A 20172-nucleotide genomic window follows, 5' to 3' on the forward strand; every position below is an offset into this window, starting at 1 on the left:
ACACACACACACACACACACACACACACACATATATATATATATATATATATATATATATATATATATATATATATATATATATATATATATATATATATATATATATATATATATACACTTCAGTATAAACATGCTGCTTAATTAACACAACAAGTTAAAAATAAGATAATGTGTATGATGGAAACACATGAGGACGAGGCAGTTGGACGGGGGTTGGCAGGCCTGCACACTACCCACCACCACAACAAGGCGTCGCAGCTGTAGCGGCCCGCGCTTTCATAGTACCGCCGCTCTTCAGGTGAGTACTAAATACTTACAAGCCTGTATTAGGGTTAGACTCAAGACTCAATACCCGGTGAGTGCATGGTGAAGGCGGGGAATGGTGATAATAGTGACTTGTATGAGTTGTTAAGCTTTCCTCACCATGGCGTCAAGTGGTTTAATTTGTGTTGTAAATTAAAATGAGCTGCCACCGGCGTATTGTTTGCGGCAGGACTGCCCTGGCGGGGTTGTTAATTATATTGGTGTTGACTCTTTGGGCGGCCGTATATATAGGAGGTGATTCCTTGCACCCCTCGGCCCCCTCGGCCCGGGGCTGCGGCGTGACAAGTGTTCCTGGAGGGGCTCACTGCTGCAATTACCGCGCCGCTGTTCACGCCCCTCAGCCTTGCCTTCATCACCACCCTGGCACTGTGCAAAAACATTGATTTTGGAAGTTTTTTAAATGCTGTCATTATTTTTTTTTTTTTTGTTTATTTATTATTTATTTATTATTTTTTTTTTTAGGTTATTTTTCTCGACACATTGTCACCAGTTGGTTATTATTTATCTCAATTTCCTCATGGCGTGTGTCACATGTCACACCAGACTGGAACGAATGTTGGTTATGGATACTAAACTCTGAAACTTTTTTTATTCTGTTTTGTTTGTCTTTAATATTTTGTGCTTAATTGTCTTTATTGTTGCAGATAAAAAGTAAAGTTTTTCTTGGAAATTGTTGGTTTTTAAAGTCAGGTGTGTGTGTGTGTTTTTTTCTGTACATTTAAAGAAGGTTGGCTTAAGGTCACTAAAATTTATCAAGGTTAAGTCTTGCTTACTAAAAGATACTAAAATGAAATAATAATCATAACATTAATGATGATAATAATAGTGGCAATAATAATAATAGTAATAATAATTAGAACAATAATAATAAATAAGTTGAATAGAGTTCCAGTTGACTTAGCCATTTTTGGTGTGCAGTTTTCATTATGCCTGGAGTTCACCAGTGTTTCCTCAGGTGTTGGTGTGTACAGTGGTAATGCAGTCTTATTACTGGGTAACTTGATAAATATTAATATGATTGACATAATTCTCATCTATTATTATTTATTTATTTTTTTATTCTTTTAAGATGGCCACTGGCCAAGGGGAACAAAAATTATGAACAAAAAAAAAAAGCTCTTATTGCCAGTTCCCATAGAGATGTCAGATGGAATGATAAAAAAAAAAAAAAATCAATAAGTGACTTGAAACCTCCCTCTTGAAAGAGTCCAAGTCATAGGAAGGAGGAAATACAGAAGCAGGCAGGGAGTTCCAGAGTTTACCAGAGAAAGGGATGAATGATTGAGAATACTGGTTAGCTCTTGCATTAGAGAGGTGGACAGAATAGGGGTGAGAGAAAGAAGAAAATCTTGTGCAGCGAGGCCATGGGAGGAGGGGAGGCATGCAGTTAATAAGATCAGAAGAGCAGTTATTGTGAAAACAGCTGTAGAAGATAGGTAGAGATGCAACATTGCAGCAATGAGAGAAAGGCTGTGCAGTCCATGAACAGACTACATTATTATAACCCTGACTTCATTTCCAGCTTGTCCTTCATCACCCACGTCAGCCTCACACACCATGACTGGGACAAGTGAAGGCGAGAACTCCTCCTGCTCTAAGGATGAGGCAGAGGAGGAGATGGGCAGTGGCAAGGAGGAGGAGGAGGAAGAAGAGGAGGAGGAGGAGGAGGAGGAGGAGGTGGTGGCTAAGGATGAGAAATCCAAGCCTGTCAAGAGATCCCGGGGTCGTCCGAGGAAGTGTGATGCCAAGCCAAGGGATGACACAGTTCTGGTGACAACAGCCAAAAGAAAAAGGAAGAAGAATTCGCGTTACGAGGATTTCAAGAGTGATGATGAAGAGAACTTTGAGGGAGGGCGCAAGAAGCCTGGAAGGAAGAAGGGACAGTCACTGGAAAGTGGTAGGTGCAGAGGAAGGAAGGAGGAAGAGGAGCTCAGGGAAGAGAAGAGGGGAATTAATGGGTATTTGGAGGTTAAGAGAGAGAGAGAGAGAAAATGTGGAAAGGAAGGAGAATAAATTGATAATGGACATCTTTTTTTGCAGGTTACATGCCAAGATTGTGTTCATTACTTCTGCAATACCAGACTTGGTTGTTCAGTATTGACACATTTTCATTTAGTAGTTATTTACTCACATGATTGTATTCTTGCACAGTCATTTATGTGTTTTTTTATAAAATTCCTTGTCATGGTTGTGCTCATTACAAAGTGGCATAAGGAGTACTAAGTAGAGAACCAACTTTGTCACTTCCTTACAGGAGCATGGGTGGCCCGCAAGCCTTTGGGGCGGCCAAGGGCAGGAGGCATGCGGCGAGTCCAGAAGAGCACACCAGAGTTGATTTGTGAACTGGGTCAAGTGTTCTACACCTTGGGGTGGGTCAGCGGCACTGGGGGTGGCATTAGCATCAGAGACGGGTGAGTGTGTGGCACCAAGAGAGAGAGAGAGAAAGAGAGAGAGAGAGAGTGCCAGCCAGCCTGCCACCTAACCCAGCCTAACCTGAATCCAATGGTGTTGTTGCAGAGAGAGTATATATGTGGCCCCTTCAGGTGTCCAAAAGGAACGCCTGCAACCTGAGGACATGTTTGTCATTGACCTGGAAGGGGATGAGCTGTCAGTGCCCCTGAGTGACCCAACGCTTTCCAAGTCTCAGTGCACTCCTCTCTTCCTCCTGGCTTACAAGAGTGAGTTGGGGTTGGGCAGTGCTGCTGTAGAGAGGGGGTTGAGTGAAGTGGTTTCAGAATTTCTTGCATGATGCTGCTGGATTAAAAATTAAGCAGAAGTGTCAGTGATATTAAAATGAAAGATAAAAGCAACAAAAAAAAGTTACGGGTCAAATTGAAAAGAATAAAAAGGTAAAACTAAAGACTACAAAATAAGTGGCCTGGGATTTGAGTATACTAATTGCAAGTGAAGGGTTAGTTATTGGTAGAATGGGGGTAAAGTAGTACAGATAGGATTGTGTAAGTTGTAGAAGGACAGAATAAGAGAAAAATGTGATAATCCTTAGGACTTGGCAAGGAAAGAAGTCAAATCTGTGGTGAGAGTTGTAGCTGGGTTCTGGGTGGCTGTGGGGAGTACAGCATGAACTTGTGTTGAGTCTGAGCAGGATTCCTGTGCATACTGTGTGTTGTGTGAACTGCATAGTGGCAAGGATTAAGAATATTAGGGCATTTTAATAGATTATTGTGATCCCAGCATAGTGCAACATACTGCCATATGAAATGTGACTGCTGCAAGGTTTTGTTGTCAGGGCGGGTCATCTGTACTCTTAACTTGTAGTGTCACTTGTTCTGTGGTGGGACATCACCTAGAATCAACATGGTCAATGTCCAGACCACCTGTTCATAAGGACTGGAGCTGCATGGATCCAAATATATAAAATTTGTTTAGTAAGGAGTACAGCTCTGATGATATCTGTAATTCTGTATTGTTTCTCTTCCTTCCAGTCCGTGGTGCTGGCGCTGTCATACATACACATTCCAAGAATGCAGTGATGGCAACACTGGCATTCCCAGGCACAGAGTTCAGGGTCACCCATCTGGAGATGATCAAGGTGAGGGTCCCACAATGCAGGGAAAAGAATTGTAGACTTTTCTGTCCATTATTTTCTTTTTACTGTGTATAGTGTAGTTTATTTTCAGGCGACTCATGGGTTGATATATCAGTAGCGGCATTGTTGTCAGCTTCAAACGAATTTACGATGTTTGTTTATTAAAATTAGCAGTAAAAGAGCATTATCAGTAGCAATTTTTGACTGGAAATAGATCACTGTTGTGTAAATAATGTGTAAGTGTCATTTTGTTTCACCTTAACTGTTTATCAGTTTCTCGAACTGTAGCAATTATAATATTGAGTTGAAAAAAATCACTGGTCATCTTGCAGGTCATTTCAGACCATCCTTCAAGCCATGAGTTTGACACACTGATCTGAGGCCACAGGGCAGCAGTAGAGTATAGTCAGCACCCAGGAGTTCAGCATGTGATTCCTGAGACTAGTGAGTTGCATAATTATACGTGACTTGCTGTTTCTCTCCAGGGCATTAGATTGGCCTCGGAGAACCGGCAGATGCGGTATGACGAAGAGCTGGTGGTGCCCATCATTGAGAACACACCCTTTGAACATGACCTCAGTGACAGCATGGCACAGGTGAGGCAGAGAGAGAGAGAGAGAGAGAGAGAGAGAGAATTGACTTTATTTGATTATTTATTGACATTTGACAGTATCACAAATATATACTGTCAGATACGTCACCTTTATGCCAGGCTCCATTGAGTTGAATCTTTTATGGACTTAATTTTTTAACAATGCTCACAGTGCTAATGATGTACTTGTACCTAAAGGATTTGCATGTAGAAGTTTTAAGTAGAGAGGACAGTTTACATTAGATGTGTATGAATTTTAAGTACAGATGATAATTTATACCAGATGACCAGGAGAAGAGGGAAAGAGAGAGAGAGAGAGAATGGTGGGATGAAGAAGAATGGTGTTTATGGACAATGATTCTCAGTAATCACTCAAAGGACATCACTAATAATCATGGAGAGCTTTTCTCAATGTGCTGGCAGATCTCAAATTATAAACATACAGATTGCAAACATTTTAAGTTATGACTGAAATGATGTGGTCCTATGTTGAGATTTATGAATGCAAGATTTGCTTTATAGAAATGTAAATATAAAAAAAATACATATAAAGGAAAAATACATTCATTAGAAAATTTTCTTTATTACTGTTGTTCTTGCTCTATGTACTTACAGTTTGTGTTTGTCTCTTAACCCTTTCACTTTTTGACATGTTTTTTTAATCAAACTACTCTAAGGCATTGTTTTTTTCCTACAGCCGCCATCTCTAAGCTTAACACTGGCTAGACATTGGACGATTTACTCTTTTCATCCCCTTTTCTTCCTTGTACATGCTCTAAAAGATTCTATATATTGCCTTTACTGTTGTGAATTTTTCCATATCACAGTGAGAGTTAAGGAACAGCTTTTCTAATTTTTTTTTCTGTGTACAAGTCCATTCACTAATAAGTTTGATATCCTTTACCTTGTTATCTACTCCTCTCCCTCACCCACCAGGCCATAGAGCTGTACCCAGACACCAATGCTGTGCTGGTGAGGAGACATGGACTTTATGTTTGGGGTGACACCTGGGAGCGCGCCAAGACGATGTGAGTGTCTAGTCTTTCTGCCTTTACCGTGACCTCTTGCACTTTCTACTCCACCTCGTATATTTTCTCTTTGTCATTTTTCAGCTTCTTGTCTATTGTTTCTTTAGTGGGTTACATTGTTCTCTCCTTGTTTCATATGTCCATTTTTCCTTCTGTGTCTGCCTGCCTTTCTTCTCTTTACCTGTTATTCCTCAAACTCTTGTCTTGTTTTTTTCATTGCGTTGCATTGTTCCCTCTCTTTGTTTCATATATTCCTGTTTCTTTCTGTGTCTGCCTGCCTGTCACCTGTAATTACATGTGTTCCTTCCCCACACAGGACTGAATGTTACGACTACCTGTTTGATATTGCCGTCCAGATGGTTAAGCTGAACCTTGACCCCACAAAGGGTCCCCCTAAGACTGAGGAACAGCTGAATGGCAAGTAAGGGGTGGCTGGCAGATGTTCTCACCCACACCAGCACTGCACCTTTGCTCCGCCACTGACTGACTTCCTCAGCTGGGCAGTTCCTTAGTGGTGGATAGATAAGTACAACAATTCTTTATTTTTACAAGTGCTTTTTGATTTCCACAATTGAGGTTTGGTACACTAAGTGTTGATGATACAGCATTGCTTTCTTCTAATGAATTGAGAATGAAAGAATGTTCCATGAATACCTTTAATTTCTTTAAAGGTATGTTAATCTTGCCTAAAAAAAAAGGTTTTTACTTTTATTTGATTTTTTTATGTATTACAAAATTTGACTTTTTGTCAGACAATTTATAGAATTAATGAACTTTTTTATTATCATTGTTTGATAAAAAGGGATACTCGATAATTCCTTCTTGTACAGTTAATTTAACTTTGCTTTCTTGTTTGTTTGCTAGTGAACAACAAGGCAAGATTTTGTTAATGAGATGCACACAACCTATGGAGATGGGACCACATGGTAAAGATGTGGTGCAGCATGTTAGTGTCACACTCTGAGAGAAGCATAGGAGTCTGACCTCATAATGTCTCAAGTAATCTTCTCTTTAGTTTGAATTGTTTTACATTAATAATAACTGAAAAGTTGTTTTAGTCAATGAATTGTACATTGTTGTTGCATTTGTTCATGTGTAGAAAATGTGGCAGAGAGAGAGAGAGAGAGAGAGAGAGAGAGAGAGAGAGAGAGAGAGAGAGAGAGAGAGAGAGAGAGAGAGAGAGAGAAACACATTGAAGACCTTTGTGACTAAACCTACTTACAGTGGGCATTTTTCCTTTGACAATCTAAGAATAGAATTTGCTTGACTGTGTTGTGGATGGGATCCTTGACCAGCCATGTGTGTGACTGCTCCAGAACCTGAATTTTGGCTTGAAATATTCTGAGAATCTTCATTCACAATACCACAAGGAAGTAGAAACACATTCAAGACTCTTGGTTATATTTAGGCACTATGATTTGTCATCATTAAAATGCTTTGTTTTGTTACTCCCATCTGTAGCTTCACCTAGTCATGTTTGTCTGATCCAACAATGGAAATTCTCAGTAATGTTTCAGTATGTTGTTAGTGTGTGCTGACATACATCACTACTACAGGACTCCTTTCCTTCCTTACTTTGTGTAGTGTGGATTATAGATGGCTAAGTTTGTTGATGACTTGTGTATATGTTGATCTTAGGACTGACCATATGATTATTACCTTACATGTACTACCCACAAGGCATTTGTGTGTGTGTGTGTGTGTGTGTGTGTGTGTGTTGCTCATTATGCAGCTGAGGTGTTTTGTGTTTGAGCAGTTCTGTATCTTCCAATTGCTGCTGGATTAAGTTATTGTTTGTTTGAGTTGTCTTACAGGATTCCTTCTCTAGAATGTCATTTTACCATTTTATGACTAGTGGACCATTTGGTAAAATATATAAAAATCTTCAAAGAAAATAGAATTTCTAATTGGCTTTTACCTCTTGAACAAACAGCAGTAGTTCAACATCTAGATATTAAATGAAAAATGAAAAAGTATGTAAGTAATTTGTAGGGTCTCCAGGTGCAAGGAAACCTGTGTTGTGCTGGCCTTTACTGAGTGCCACAGAGAAGCAATAACTGAAGGAGCAGCAGTGTTAAGTGTGCATGAAATACGGTCAGGCCAGACACTTGTTTCCTTATCCTCAAAACGGTTCACAACTTTTTAATAAATGGGTGCAAAGTTATTTGTTTACTTGAACTTGTGTATTATAAGTGTGTTTCATTAGTTTGGTGTGTATTGGGCATTTTCTGGAATTGTGTGGAGCCTTTTTTTTTATTTTTTTATTTATTCATTTATTTATTTATTTTTTTTATCCTAGTCAGTGACACCCAAACAGACTTGTATGCCTTACCAGGGGTGTGGTGAGGATACAGGAGAGGCCTTGAAGTCATCTGCCAGAAAATTATTGGTTGAAGAGTATGTAATTAAATTATTCCACGAGGAAATACCTGTGTTTTAAAAAATGTCTTGTGCCTGTATTATTTTTTTAATTTGCTTCAATTCAAGCAAAGATCTTTGTTTTTCTAAAGAGTGCTTAGATAAATTGTTAAAGCATGTAATTCTATATAAACAAAAAAGTAAGGAAGGGGGAATGCGACTCTATTAGAAGTAAGAAGTTGGCGTTGTTTAATCTAGTTTGGGAACCACTGCTCTAAGTGTTGGGTTATGAACATGAGTAGTGCACTAGTAGGAGAGAAGAGTTACACTGGTGGTGATATCCACTATTTGTCATCACAGCACTTCCTCCCATCATCAACTCCTCTCTTCTCAATCATTCATCCCTTTCTCTGGTAAACTCTTGAACTTCCTGCCTGCTTCTGTATTTCCACTTCCTATGCCTTGAATTCTTTCAAGAGGAAGGTTTCAAGACACTTATCCTTCAATTTTTGACTACTGCTTTAGACCCTATTTGGGGACTGGCATCAGTGGGCTTTTTTTTTTTTCCCTTGGCCAGTGTCCCTCCTATATATATTATATATATATATATATATATATATATATATATATATATATATATATATATATATATATATATATATATATATATATATATATATATATATATATATATATATATATATATATATATATAAATTGGTCAGAATCTTGGCAGTAATACCTAAGTTTGACTGCCAATAAGAAAATGGAAATTGCACCTGGTGTTGCTTATCTGTTGTGCTGCTGTTGTACTCATATCCCAAACTCTTTTGTTTCATAATTATTGTTTGAGATTTGACCATTAACTGTAACTATTTATATGCAGTTAAGGGTTTCCATACAGCTTTGTAATACCACATATCTACTCCTCTTTGTGTATTTGTTGTTGTTATTCAATGGTTTGGGAAAAGCAAGTCTTCATAATGTATTGACTATTATTTGAGGACAATTTTGACACATTATTGTAGGAGAATATTGAGGAAAGGAAGAAAATATTGAGGGTAGTAAACGAACTAAGTTTTGATGAGTGAGAGTATATTAAAGTTTGCTGAGAATTAAAGTAGTGGAGTGATGTAGTGAGAGAGAAATGGTGACATTTGTATTTATCAGTAACTGGGCACCCAGTCACTGCTGGTCATGTGTGAAATATTTTAAACTTACAGTGAAGCCTCATTTTTGTTTTATATTGATCTTTTTATTTATTTATTTTTTTCTACTATAAGAGGTGAAGTTGTCTAAAACTCTGAATTTCTGGTGGATGTTGAAAATAGTACAAAGAGTAAAAAAAGTGCTCTACCACAGTACACTTAATGGTTACATACATGCCTCAGTTTACAATGGTGGTGTGGAAGTGGTATCTGAAGTGAAACTGATCATTAATTTAGCTTTCAAGTTTTTACATATTTCCAGTTCTCTTCTGATTTCTTTAAATCTTGAAAATTAAGTTCCATGAAGCTGAGGATTCACTGTAGTTGAAGTGTTCATTTTCCTTGACTCCTCATTGAGGTATTTTGTGTATCCAATACTAAACAAACTTTAAGGGTGTGTGTCATTTTGCATCACAGATTTGCACTTATATTTCCAGATAACTTAATGAATAAATTTTAACTTGCACATTGCATTTCAGATCCTTCACTAATGTTAAGTTGGAACCCCATAGTGTTAAGTTGTCATGCAGGTTGCACCACAGCACTCTTAGCTGCACTGTGTAGCTAGTCCTCAGCCTTGGGGAAGCCTTGGGATGACACTGACAGTCACTTCCAGGCATGATGCCCTTCATTCTATTTGTAAGTCTTTCATTGATTTCTTTATTACTTTTTTCTCACAGTTACATGCAGTTCTCAATTTATAAATGGCTTATGTTTTTTAAAAAGGCTTTAGTAAATGAGATTTGTTATAGATTGTTTATAATTTATATTTTTTGTTTTTAGGTAATTAAAAATATTTTCAGAAATCTAAATTCTGCATTTGTAAATTGCAGAAAGAAGATTGTTTTTATCAATAACTTTAAAATCTCATAAACCATAAATTGAGATGATCTTGTTGCTGTGTGTGGTTCACGAACATGAAAATCTCAACATTAAACTTTAATTTAGTGACATCAAATTCACGTGTCACTACTTTCTCTTCTTCGTTGGGGGTCAAGGGGCTGAGAGAGTGTGTGAGTGAGCATGAATGTGAAAGTTGTGTGCCTTGTCTTGGCTCCCTCCTTTTTTTTGGAGTCAGCCTTGGCATATGTATGTGTGTTATTACTGGCACACATGTGGTGCCTTACAGTTATTAGCATAATTTGTGGTGCCATTTAGAATAAAGTATATAACACATGTGGCAATCTCCCAGCACACTTTGAGCTGCATCCACAGTGGGAGTATTTCCCATGGTGCAATCAGCCTTGGGGGTGGGTGGGGGACCTCTGCAACCACAGTGGGCACTTCTCTAAGGGAAGGTTATCCCAAAAAATCAAATCTACTTTACATGTCAGAAGGGCATCAGAGGAAGAAACCTTTGCTGCAAATGTGCTTATTAAACTCAGAAACTATTTCCTAAAGTTTCTTGAGTCACTCTGCCAGACATGCCAAGGTTAACAAGTCCAGTATCAGAACCAATGGAAAAGATTGAAAGAACAAAAGCAAGCAATACTGTATATAATTGGAGAAGGCTACAAAGGTATTAGAGAAAACTGCAGTACTTGTATTTTGTACTTTATTGGAAAAAAAAAAAAGATGTAAGCTATCCAAGTATGTACACATGACTCATAAGCACTTGGTACACTCCACTGCAATGCTGCACCAGTGAAGCATTCAGTGGCTGCAAAGACTAGACCTGCACAAGCTGACCTACACTCCCACACCAGTGGCAGTTTGCAAGATGATTTATTTATTTATTTATTTTTTATTGTTTTAATTTTTTTTTTTAGGTTTTTGTTTTCAGTAAAATGTTAAAAAATGTACCTGAATGTAGCTAGTGATCCTTCTCCTCCAATGTGCACCTTGAAACAGTTTGCAAGATTATTTACTTTTTTGTATTTTTCTTTATCTTCAGTAAAATGCTAAAAATGTACCTGAAGGTAGCTATTGATCTTTCCTCTCCTTTGTGTTCCTTCAGACTGTTCATGAGATCCTATAATTATGACTCACTGACTTTAAGAACTTGAACAAATCTGTGGTTGAATGCCTTATAAAGTTTTGTATGTAAAAGTTGAGATGCAGCTTCACTTTCTACTGACATTTTCAAGGTGAAGTCCCAGAATAGCTTCACTTCCCCAGCAGCTTCTTCCCTAAGCCTCTCAATGCTTTCTTTGAATCCTGACCCTCACACAGCAATGGCTTGGTCTGGTGCAAGTTACGGCTTCAATTTCAAGACACCAGTGACAGCAAAAGTGATCCTAGAATTTTAAATCTTCTAGTGCATGTTATATTTTTGTTCAGTTAAATATTCTATGGTTACTCTAATTAACAAGTATCATACTGTTATTAGCATTAGCTAGTAACCAGACAGCCACACCAGGCCCAGTTAAGCCTAACCTTTCCCAGAGGACTTCTACCCCCAGTGCATTACCACTGTACTGTTCCTATGCCAGTAAAACACTAAGGCAAAAATCCTAAAGTTTCGCCTCATGGACTGATATTACTCTCACTCGGGCTACTGCAGAAAAGTGTTAGATGTGTGGGTGACAAAATTAATGTGAAATTCTTATCTCCATGTTGCTCAAATGATGTACTCACTAGATTAATGGTGAAAAGCAGGCAACACTTAAGTAATATGTACTGTGAATATTTGGTCGGGCAGAGATATAGTTAGTTTTGGAGGAATGTTTTGATATGAAGTATTGCCTATCATTAATATAATTTCACACATTAATCCAGATTGTGAGTCTTGACTTTTACAGAATGAAACCCTAAGTTAATAACAAGAAATACCACCCACTCTAAGGCTTAGGAATTACTACTAATCAAATTCTCTGTGAAGTCTGAGAACATTGTTCTAGATACCATCCATGTTGACTCAACCATTTTGAGGATCTTGTCATATGAAGTAAGTAGAAAATAGGGAAGCACACCAAAAATACCAAATATGAAAAAATAAAAAGTCATGGAAATACTATTAGTGTACAACATGCACTTTGAGATTCAGACACACTCCTGAGTCATGGAGGTGTGTTCTTAATAGTGAGGCCAAAAAGTCACAACTCAGAAATGTAGTAAGACGTGGACTGTTCTCGTGACAGCAGCCAACGTAAAGACAGCTGAGTAGTTGCATGAGTCGGGCTTGTTTTAGGTAAAGATGTGAAGTTAACATTTACTGTACATAAGAATACAAAAAGTTCTTGAGTTTTTCTTATTCTCCACAAGCCATCAGTTTATCACAGTAACAAAATTAACCAGACTAGCAATTGTAAAGCTTAAGAATAATGCAAATTACAGGTATTTTGTAATGCACCACAGTGGCTGCCAGACTCACCCTGTGTGACCTGCCAACACTCAGTGAGGCAGTGGCTGCAGCCACTGCCTCACTCACATCACCACATCAGTCAAGTAACAACACAACAATTTCATTCATGTGCCTCTTTTGCCCCCAAAGTTGAACACTTCATTACTTACTAACAGCCTTTGTGTAATATCTTGCAACCTTACAAATGATTACACTCTTGTGCCAAAGTATATACAATGATAACATACAGTACTGGTGTAACAGGTATTATAATGAACTATTCCTAGCTTCAAGTTGACTAAGTCAGCATAGCTGAGCATTGCACTAAGCTTGATTTTTATAGTAAAAAAAAAAAAAAAAAAAAAGTGGAGTGGGGGAATAAGAAGTGATCAACAGCACATTAGAGTTAAAAACTCCAACAATTCAATGCAAGTTGGGAGTGTTTTGAGAATCTACACACAACTATTCTAATTGTAGGAAATAAAGGGTAGAGTGAAGAATTTAGTATGAGTGCAAGCAACTTCTGCAGATCATACACTGAGTTGAAGTGACATGCTGCCGAGTGTCTGAGAAGCTGCCTCACTGTTCTCAGAGGTGCATTAGTGTCACCTCCTCAAAGAGTCTCATGGCACACCTGATCCACACACTCCACCTCTCTAATGCAAGAGTTAACCAGGATTCTTTCTGGTATTTACCATTCTGGTATACCAGGATATTCTGGTAAACTCTGGAACTCCCTGCCTGCTTCTGTATTTCTTCCTTCCTATGACTTGAGCTCTTTCACAAGGGACAGTTCAAGACACTTAGCCTGCAATTTTTAATGATGCTGTTGACCTTTGGCCTTTCTTTCTTCCTTTTTTTAGCTCTTTTATTATCCTTGGCCAGTGGTTCTCTTGCATAAAAAAGTTGGAATTCCCTACCTCTGAGTATTTAAAAAGCTGCCTCCCTGTACTTAAAGATGCATCAGTGTTACCACCTCAATTAGTGTCACAGCACACCTGACCCACACACTTACACATCTTTTAGCACAATGACCTCAGAGCGTTCAGCCTCAGGCCAGACTCCGTTTTCCCTGACATTGGGCGGGGAGGTCTTCCAGTCCCAGTTAGTGACAGGAGTGAACCAACTTGGCCCATAGTTGGCACGAATGTACTCCTCCGTCTGGCAAGGCACTCGCACCTTTAGCTCCAGAAATTCCGTCCAGCACAGTGTGAAGGCCGGGAACACATACCTGGCAGGAAGGGAAGAGAGGTGAGGTTGATGCACCACTGTGGCTATCATGCTGGTGTTGTATCATCCCATCAATGGACCTTTAACTCTCAATAGAATGACTGAGAGTTGTTACTGCACTTACTTATATTTTTTCCCAGTCCTAGCTTGGGTCCCTCCATTCCACATTGTTGCTCCTTCAGTGTAGAAGAAAAATAAGTCTAGCTTCACCTCATCCTCCTTGAAGGAAAGTTCAAGGCTGTCTGACTCCTTGCCAAACTTTGCTATGAGTCTGAGTCCTCGCTTCTCAAACTCTGTGATGATGGCTGGCTTGTAGTCCTCAATGAAGATGCCAAGGTCGACGTCCTTGCTCCATGCGATGATGTCACACTGCCGGTAGAACCCTGATGGAAAATTTCAACTCAGGAGCACTCTCTGCAAGGTGTGCACTTACTGACAACAAAACTCCCTTGTTCCCTGCAACCATCAGGGTGAAGCAGCAAGGAGAGAGAGCGACTGGCAGCTTACCAAGACATGTTCCACTGCTGAGCCAAAATGGTATGTTGAGCTGGTCCAAGAGAACTTTGGCCTTCCCTATCAGCTTCCATGCCTTGTGCTTGAACCTGAGGAAGCAGGACATGCAAGTAAGAGGGACTGCCACATACAGGCCTGATGGATTTTTGCACCAACCCTTATTTTATCCAGTGAGTCATCTGTTAAGTGTATATCATGGCTGCGTGCCTCAACTGTGAAGCAAACTAACTACTCCATGTGAACTAAGATCTTTGAATGAGTTGTGTTCCTTGAAAAATTAATTGCTTGGGGTCAAATATACTTAATTTTTCCTATTTAATACATCTTTCAACATTCAGAGTTTAATTTTTGATAACTTAATTTGCACATGAATTCCACCACAAGGCAAGACAAAGGACAAATTCACTGTGTTGATAACTTTAAAAACCTGTACATAAACTGAATGTTCCTGTACTGCACTTCACCTGCATCTTACTCACGACACACAGACTCCATCTAAAGAGAGAGGCATTTTTTATTATTATTATTATTACCATTATTTATCTATTTTCATGTAAGAGGGGCACTGGCAAAAAAAAAAAAAAAAAAAAAAAAAAAAAAAAGACCCACTGAGGTACCATCCCATTACCACATTATTAGTGCTGCTCCTCACCTTGTATCCTCTGGGGACTCATTCTTGAGGTATTTGAGGTTATAGTAGCCGGCCCGCGACTCATTGCATGGCAGGAAGTGGGAGTTCCGGTGATCTGTGAGGAAAGAATCAACGTGGCTTGGCACTGTCAGGTCCACCCCATCAATCTTCTTATCCTTTGTGCTGAACCTGAGGGTGTGAAGGAATTGAGGGTATGTGAGAGAGGACAAAATAAGAGTGTGTGTGCCAGAAAGGGGTGGAATAAAGGTGTGTGTGCTGGGAGGGGAGAAAGGGAAGCGTGTGTGCAGGGAGGAGAGAAATAGAAGTGTGTGTGTGTGCCAGGAGGGGAGAAACAGAAGTGTGTGAAATAGGTCAGTGTGAGGGAGTGGTGAAGCTGAGTGTGGCAGGAATAGATTAATGTGACTGCGTGTGGCAGGAGCAGGTCAAAGTGATAAGAGAAAAGAATTAAAGAAAGGAAAGAAAATGGTCAATATGAGAGGTACGAAAATTAGATAAATACAAAGAAAAGTCGTGTCTTGGAATAAAGAAAAGATTAAAAGAAGATTGTTGATGAGAAGAGAAAAAAGTGAAAAGAAAAAACATTTATAAGATACATAGAAAGAAGAAGAATAAGAAAAAAACTTTGAGTTTACTGTAATGATATCAATCCTGTGTGTATATCTTCCCCTCTTATACAGCAAGAAAACACACCACCTTTCGAAACACACCCACCGTTCATAGGCTCGGTCAAGCTTCATATGGTTCCAGGAGTCCTTGGTGATGTACTGCTTGACCTGCGCCACGTTATGCGGTGGTCCCTCCAGGGCGTACTGCCGCAGGTAATCTAAGACACACCAGGCAAAGACGGCGTTCAGTGACCGTTTAGTGCCTCAATTGTTGTCTTACTTAGCACTGTTACATCCTTTATAGTGAAGTGTTTGTGTTGATTATAGCATCACTGAAACTTGTATATATGTGTTACTAAGTCCACTGTATTTCAGGTTTATATATCAAATACAAATTAATATATTGAGTATTGAAGTATTTTATATTATGAGGTGTTCATTTGTCATCCTCCCCAGCACTCTATTACACCCTTTATACTGACACGTTCATGAACATAGCATCACTGAAGCTTGTATATATGTGTTACTAAATTTGTTGTATTTCAGGTTTATATATCAAATACTGAACTATGTAATATGACTTGTGCAAGACCAAGGTGAACTGGCCATGTGACAGGGGGAGGTGCCAGGTACTGCTTTTTGTCTTCATAATTTTGTGGAATGTGTAAAATACTTCTTTGGGCAGCTGTATAAGAAATAATGATAAAGAATACTAATGATAATAAGAGAAAACTACTACTATTAAGGGAAACTAAATAATAAAGGGAATTCCTACTTATACTTGTTGCAATATTCACATCCAGGTTTTTTTTTCTATTTTTATGTAAGAGGGTCACTGGCCAAGGGAAACAAAACAAAAAAAAAAATCCCACTGAGGTTTCACACTTACAACTAAGACATCACACAAGTTCCTAAGGAATTACATATATTAACTAGTGTGCATCATTCATATCTGACACTATAAGTAGATAATATTCTATAGGTATAAAAAAAAAAAAAAAAAAAAAAAAAATAGGACTTGTAACTGATGCTATCATAAAATTATTCATGCTCATAATTATCTAAGTGCCACAGTAATATGTATGTCAATATAAAACAAAGAATCAATAATATAGTTTGAGATATAATAAAACACATGAATATCAACAGAAAGGACACTCAACTAAGGGGTTTGTAAGTGGCAGTCTCGGCATAAGCTTGAGATACGTGCATTAGCTGAAGGATAAACACAAGCAACATCCTACAGGCCAAAGATCAGTCCCATGCATGGAAAAAAAAAAAAAAAATGCAGTTTATGGCTACTTGAGGAAAACTGGGATAACTCTAACCTGGTATAAGAAATGCATGAAGGAAAAAATAATAAAAAATATATAAATAACTGGTGAACTATTTTGACAGCTTAAAACAGTAAACATAAAAAAAAATAAAATAAAAAATAAAATAAATAAATAATAAATAAATACACACACACACACAGACACACACAGCTTTGCATTTTCATCACTCAGGGTTATACCAGGTAAGAGTTGTGTCAATAATACAATAATACATGTATGAAATATGCAAGCACTCTGAAGGTCACTCTGTTCATGCTGCAATGCTGACCAGTGAGTCTGTCTCTTGAAAACCTGGTGGCACAACTATTACAGCCAGGCTCTCTGGGACTTCTCAGCACTCAAGAGAACTAAAAGAATAAGACTTGAAAGGCATGACAACCAAACTGATAAAAAATTAAGACCATAATATGACCATAATGAGTGAACACAACCACTGCCTAAGACACCATGAACACTGCAGACACAGACAAGCTAATCTCACCCTGCTAAAACTGCACCACTAACAAATCCCTCAAACTAAGAAGAGAAAGTGGAGTTATGGAGAAACCATTGCATAAAGAGAAAGAGGCTGAGACTCACCATCGGACATCATATTGTCTACGAAAAGAAAGACCTTGCATCACACACCCACTCCATGATGGGACGCCACACAGACCGAGGGGCGTATTCTGAAATGCTTCTGGCTGCACCTCCACTTTCCAAAGGCTCTAGTTGAAGCTACACTGGTTTTTAAGGATGGTTTTACAATTCCAGTGACAAAGTAACAACACTTCTACATTACAAAGAGGAGAAACACTCATGAGAACCCGGCTAATCATCTCTGTGGTCTTGGAAAATCATTGTGGTGAGAGAGCAGAGCGTTTCTGAACACGACTCTTAGCCAGATATAGACAGTAAACGTTATGCCTCAGCTACAGCCACCCCTGCACCACCACTACCACCACCATTACCACACCACCACTGACCTGCAGGCTTCATGTGGAGCACAACAAGGTGGAGTGGAGAGCCTTGCCGCATCAGGAAGACATGAGAACGCTGCCCCTCGGAGTTTTCAAAGATGGTGACAGTGAAGCCGAGCTGAGCGAGGCGTGACAGGAACATAGGCTGGAGGGGAGAGGGTGAGATCAGGTTACTCAACTGTACTGGTCTGATCAAGCAACACAGATAGTTTTCAAATATAGAACAAATATCTTGATGCTAAGATATGGATATATAAGTGAGGAAAATAAGTGAAAATCTAACTGACTTTCTATTTTGGTGTTCTGCATATGCCACAGGAAGACAGGAAAGTGTGAGACTGCAACACTCATATCAGAAAAATGAATACAATCACATTAACAAAACTACTCAATTTTTGGAAAGTAAGAGGAGAGAGAGAGAGAGAGAGAGAGAGAGAGAGAGAGAGAGAGAGAGAGAGAGAGAGAGAGAGAGAGAGAGAGAGAGAGAGAGAGAGAGAGAGAGAGAGAAAATAATGACAGAAAACAGTGAAAAGTGAACACTTCCGAGTCCAGACAGCAAGAAGGGGGGTGGTGGCTGTGGATAAGGCCACTCTCCTAACACACAACTGAACAAAACTGAATTGAACTGGTGAGAGGGACTGTGTCAACACTTGAATCACCATCACTACTCCTGCTCCTCATCTGCGTTGGCAGAAGGGAGGGAAATTCTCAAGTTCCTCTTTATAAATTGGGAACAACCATAGATAAAAAAAAGTTCTTGTGCTGTTTCTGAGATTTTGGAAATATTATAACTGCATTTATAACTTAGCATAAAAGATATAGTTTTTAATTCATATTTTTGAAAATTGAGAAAGGAGACTTTATCAAAGTGATATAATTAAGGTGATGTAAGCAAAATTCTCACGATCAGTAATCAGGATAAAACAAGAAATAACAGGTTCAAGCTTGAAAAGTTAAAAAAAAAAAAAAAAGGAAGAAATTGGTTCTCAAATAGAGTGGTGGATGAATGGAACAAACTCAGTAATCAGGTTGTTAGTGCTGAGTCATTAGGGAGCTTTAAAAAATGATTACACAAATTAACTGATGAGGATGACAGATAAAACAGGCGGGTGTGTTTCATACAGGGACTTCCATGTGCAGGCCTCGTGACTTCCTGCACTAACATTTATTTTCATACATTCTTATCTTCCAAACACCTCCCATCACCTACCACCCACCCACCTTGTCCCTGAGCTGTGCAGCCGTGACAGCAAACGTCAGGGGCCCCACCACATGGCAGAGGAAGATACACACACCAGGCACCTCCACGTGGGAGTTACGATTCCACGCGTCCAGGATCACCGGGTCGAAGAGGATGGTGGTGACAGAGGCATCCTGACCCGCCCTCAGCAGCTGCCTCACGTCGTCCAGGTGGAGTGACCGCTGGAACTGGGTGGAAGGGGAGGAGAGCCACACGTGCAGGTAGATCTGGTCCAGCAGGATAAGGCCCACCACCACCAGCACCACCACAAAGGCCTTTCTGCGGAGGTTGCGTATTCCCCACATCCTGCTGGTCTGGGGTGGAGGAGGATGGAAGGAGTACATGTGTCAGTGTGTGTCAGTGTTTTGTTTTTGTCAATGTTTGATGTTTTCTTTACTTTATTTTTTGTGGTACTTGTTTTTACGTTTTTTTAATTGTATCTTCCCTCATTTTTCTTTTCAAATTGCATCTTCCTTCATTTGTCATCTTTTCAAATTGTGTCTTCTCTCATTTTTAAGCTTTTCAAATTGTCTCTTTCCTCATTTTTCATCTCAAACTGTGTCTTCTCTCATTTTTTCAGCTTTTCAAATTGTATCTTCCCTAATTTTTTAAGCTTTTCAAATTGTGTCTTGCCTCATAAATGTGCTGACTCAGTCCCATTCATAAATAATAAGGTGATGTAAAGAAGGAATATAATGTATGTCCAGCCAGTGTGTGTGAGTGTGTGTGTGTGTGACTGGAAAATATCTAGAATACTTTTTTAGCCTTTTTTTACTTTTTTTTTCATCATACAGAAAGAACTGTGATATATGTGAAGAGAGAGAGAGAGAGAGAGAGAGAGAGAGAGAGAGAGAGAGAGAGAGAGAGAGAGAGAGAGAGAGAGAGAGAGAGAGAGAACGCAGTGAAATGGTTATGTCCCTTCATTACATCCATTACATAACTGCACTGCATCTAACAAAAGATTATTATATGTTTTAAATTTACATAATTACCTATCTATATTTTTCCTGTTCTCCACTTATGTAATATTTTCTTATTTCCTTATTTTTGTCTTCATTTTAATTACTTGTAAATAAATAACTGAAAGCCAAATCGACATGTTATAGTTCCCCTGTACACATATTTGTAACTTTCTCGACAAACAAACAACAAATTACTAATCATTCTAATGAATGATTTACGTTAGTTAAGTGACTTGCATCTGAAGGCTCCACAGGAAGTATGCAAAAATAAATGTAATAATAAGCGGCACTGAAGAGAGTCTAAATAATCACCATTGCTTTGACTATTTGCA

At 38.8% G+C, this 20172-nt stretch overlaps 2 protein-coding genes across 2 annotated transcripts; one reads left to right on the forward strand and one right to left on the reverse strand.

The window, feature by feature from the left end:
* Window positions 1-155: 155 nt before the first annotated feature.
* On the forward strand, window positions 156-7655 carry LOC135092207 (probable methylthioribulose-1-phosphate dehydratase). The gene is made up of 8 exons (XM_063990538.1): window positions 156-300; window positions 1849-2223; window positions 2581-2737; window positions 2844-3004; window positions 3770-3876; window positions 4359-4469; window positions 5402-5493; window positions 5810-7655. Exons 2-8 carry the CDS (start codon window positions 1884-1886, stop codon window positions 5916-5918), a joined length of 1077 nt encoding a protein of 358 aa, XP_063846608.1. The 5' UTR covers window positions 156-300; window positions 1849-1883; the 3' UTR covers window positions 5919-7655.
* A 2945-nt stretch (window positions 7656-10600) lies between these two features.
* On the reverse strand, window positions 10601-20171 carry LOC135092206 (ribitol-5-phosphate transferase FKTN-like). The gene is made up of 9 exons (XM_063990536.1): window positions 20153-20171; window positions 18860-19192; window positions 17645-17783; window positions 17259-17276; window positions 15449-15560; window positions 14738-14905; window positions 14080-14174; window positions 13697-13955; window positions 10601-13573 (listed from the first exon to the last, which is right to left on the reverse strand). The coding sequence occupies exons 1-9, from the start codon at window positions 20153-20155 to the stop codon at window positions 13354-13356; spliced, it is 1347 nt and encodes a 448-aa protein (XP_063846606.1). The 5' UTR covers window positions 20156-20171; the 3' UTR covers window positions 10601-13353.
* Between the last annotated feature and the right edge of the window lies 1 nt (window position 20172).

This window comes from Scylla paramamosain, chromosome 39, assembly GCF_035594125.1.
Source record: "Scylla paramamosain isolate STU-SP2022 chromosome 39, ASM3559412v1, whole genome shotgun sequence".
Classification (NCBI taxonomy): domain Eukaryota; kingdom Metazoa; phylum Arthropoda; class Malacostraca; order Decapoda; family Portunidae; genus Scylla; species Scylla paramamosain.

Coding starts and splice junctions, on each gene's coding strand:
- LOC135092207 (XM_063990538.1), top strand. CDS start 1,884: ATGACTGGGACAAGTGAAGGCGAGAACTCCTCCTGCTCTAAGGATGAG. Junction 2,738..2,843: donor GGCATTAGCATCAGAGACGG/GTGAGTGTGTGG, acceptor GTGTTGTTGCAG/AGAGAGTATATATGTGGCCC. Junction 5,494..5,809: donor TGGGAGCGCGCCAAGACGAT/GTGAGTGTCTAG, acceptor TTCCCCACACAG/GACTGAATGTTACGACTACC.
- LOC135092206 (XM_063990536.1), bottom strand. Junction 13,956..14,079: donor CAGCAGTGGAACATGTCTTG/GTAAGCTGCCAG, acceptor ATTTTCCATCAG/GGTTCTACCGGCAGTGTGAC. Junction 13,574..13,696: donor AGGACTGGGAAAAAATATAA/GTAAGTGCAGTA, acceptor CCTTCCTGCCAG/GTATGTGTTCCCGGCCTTCA.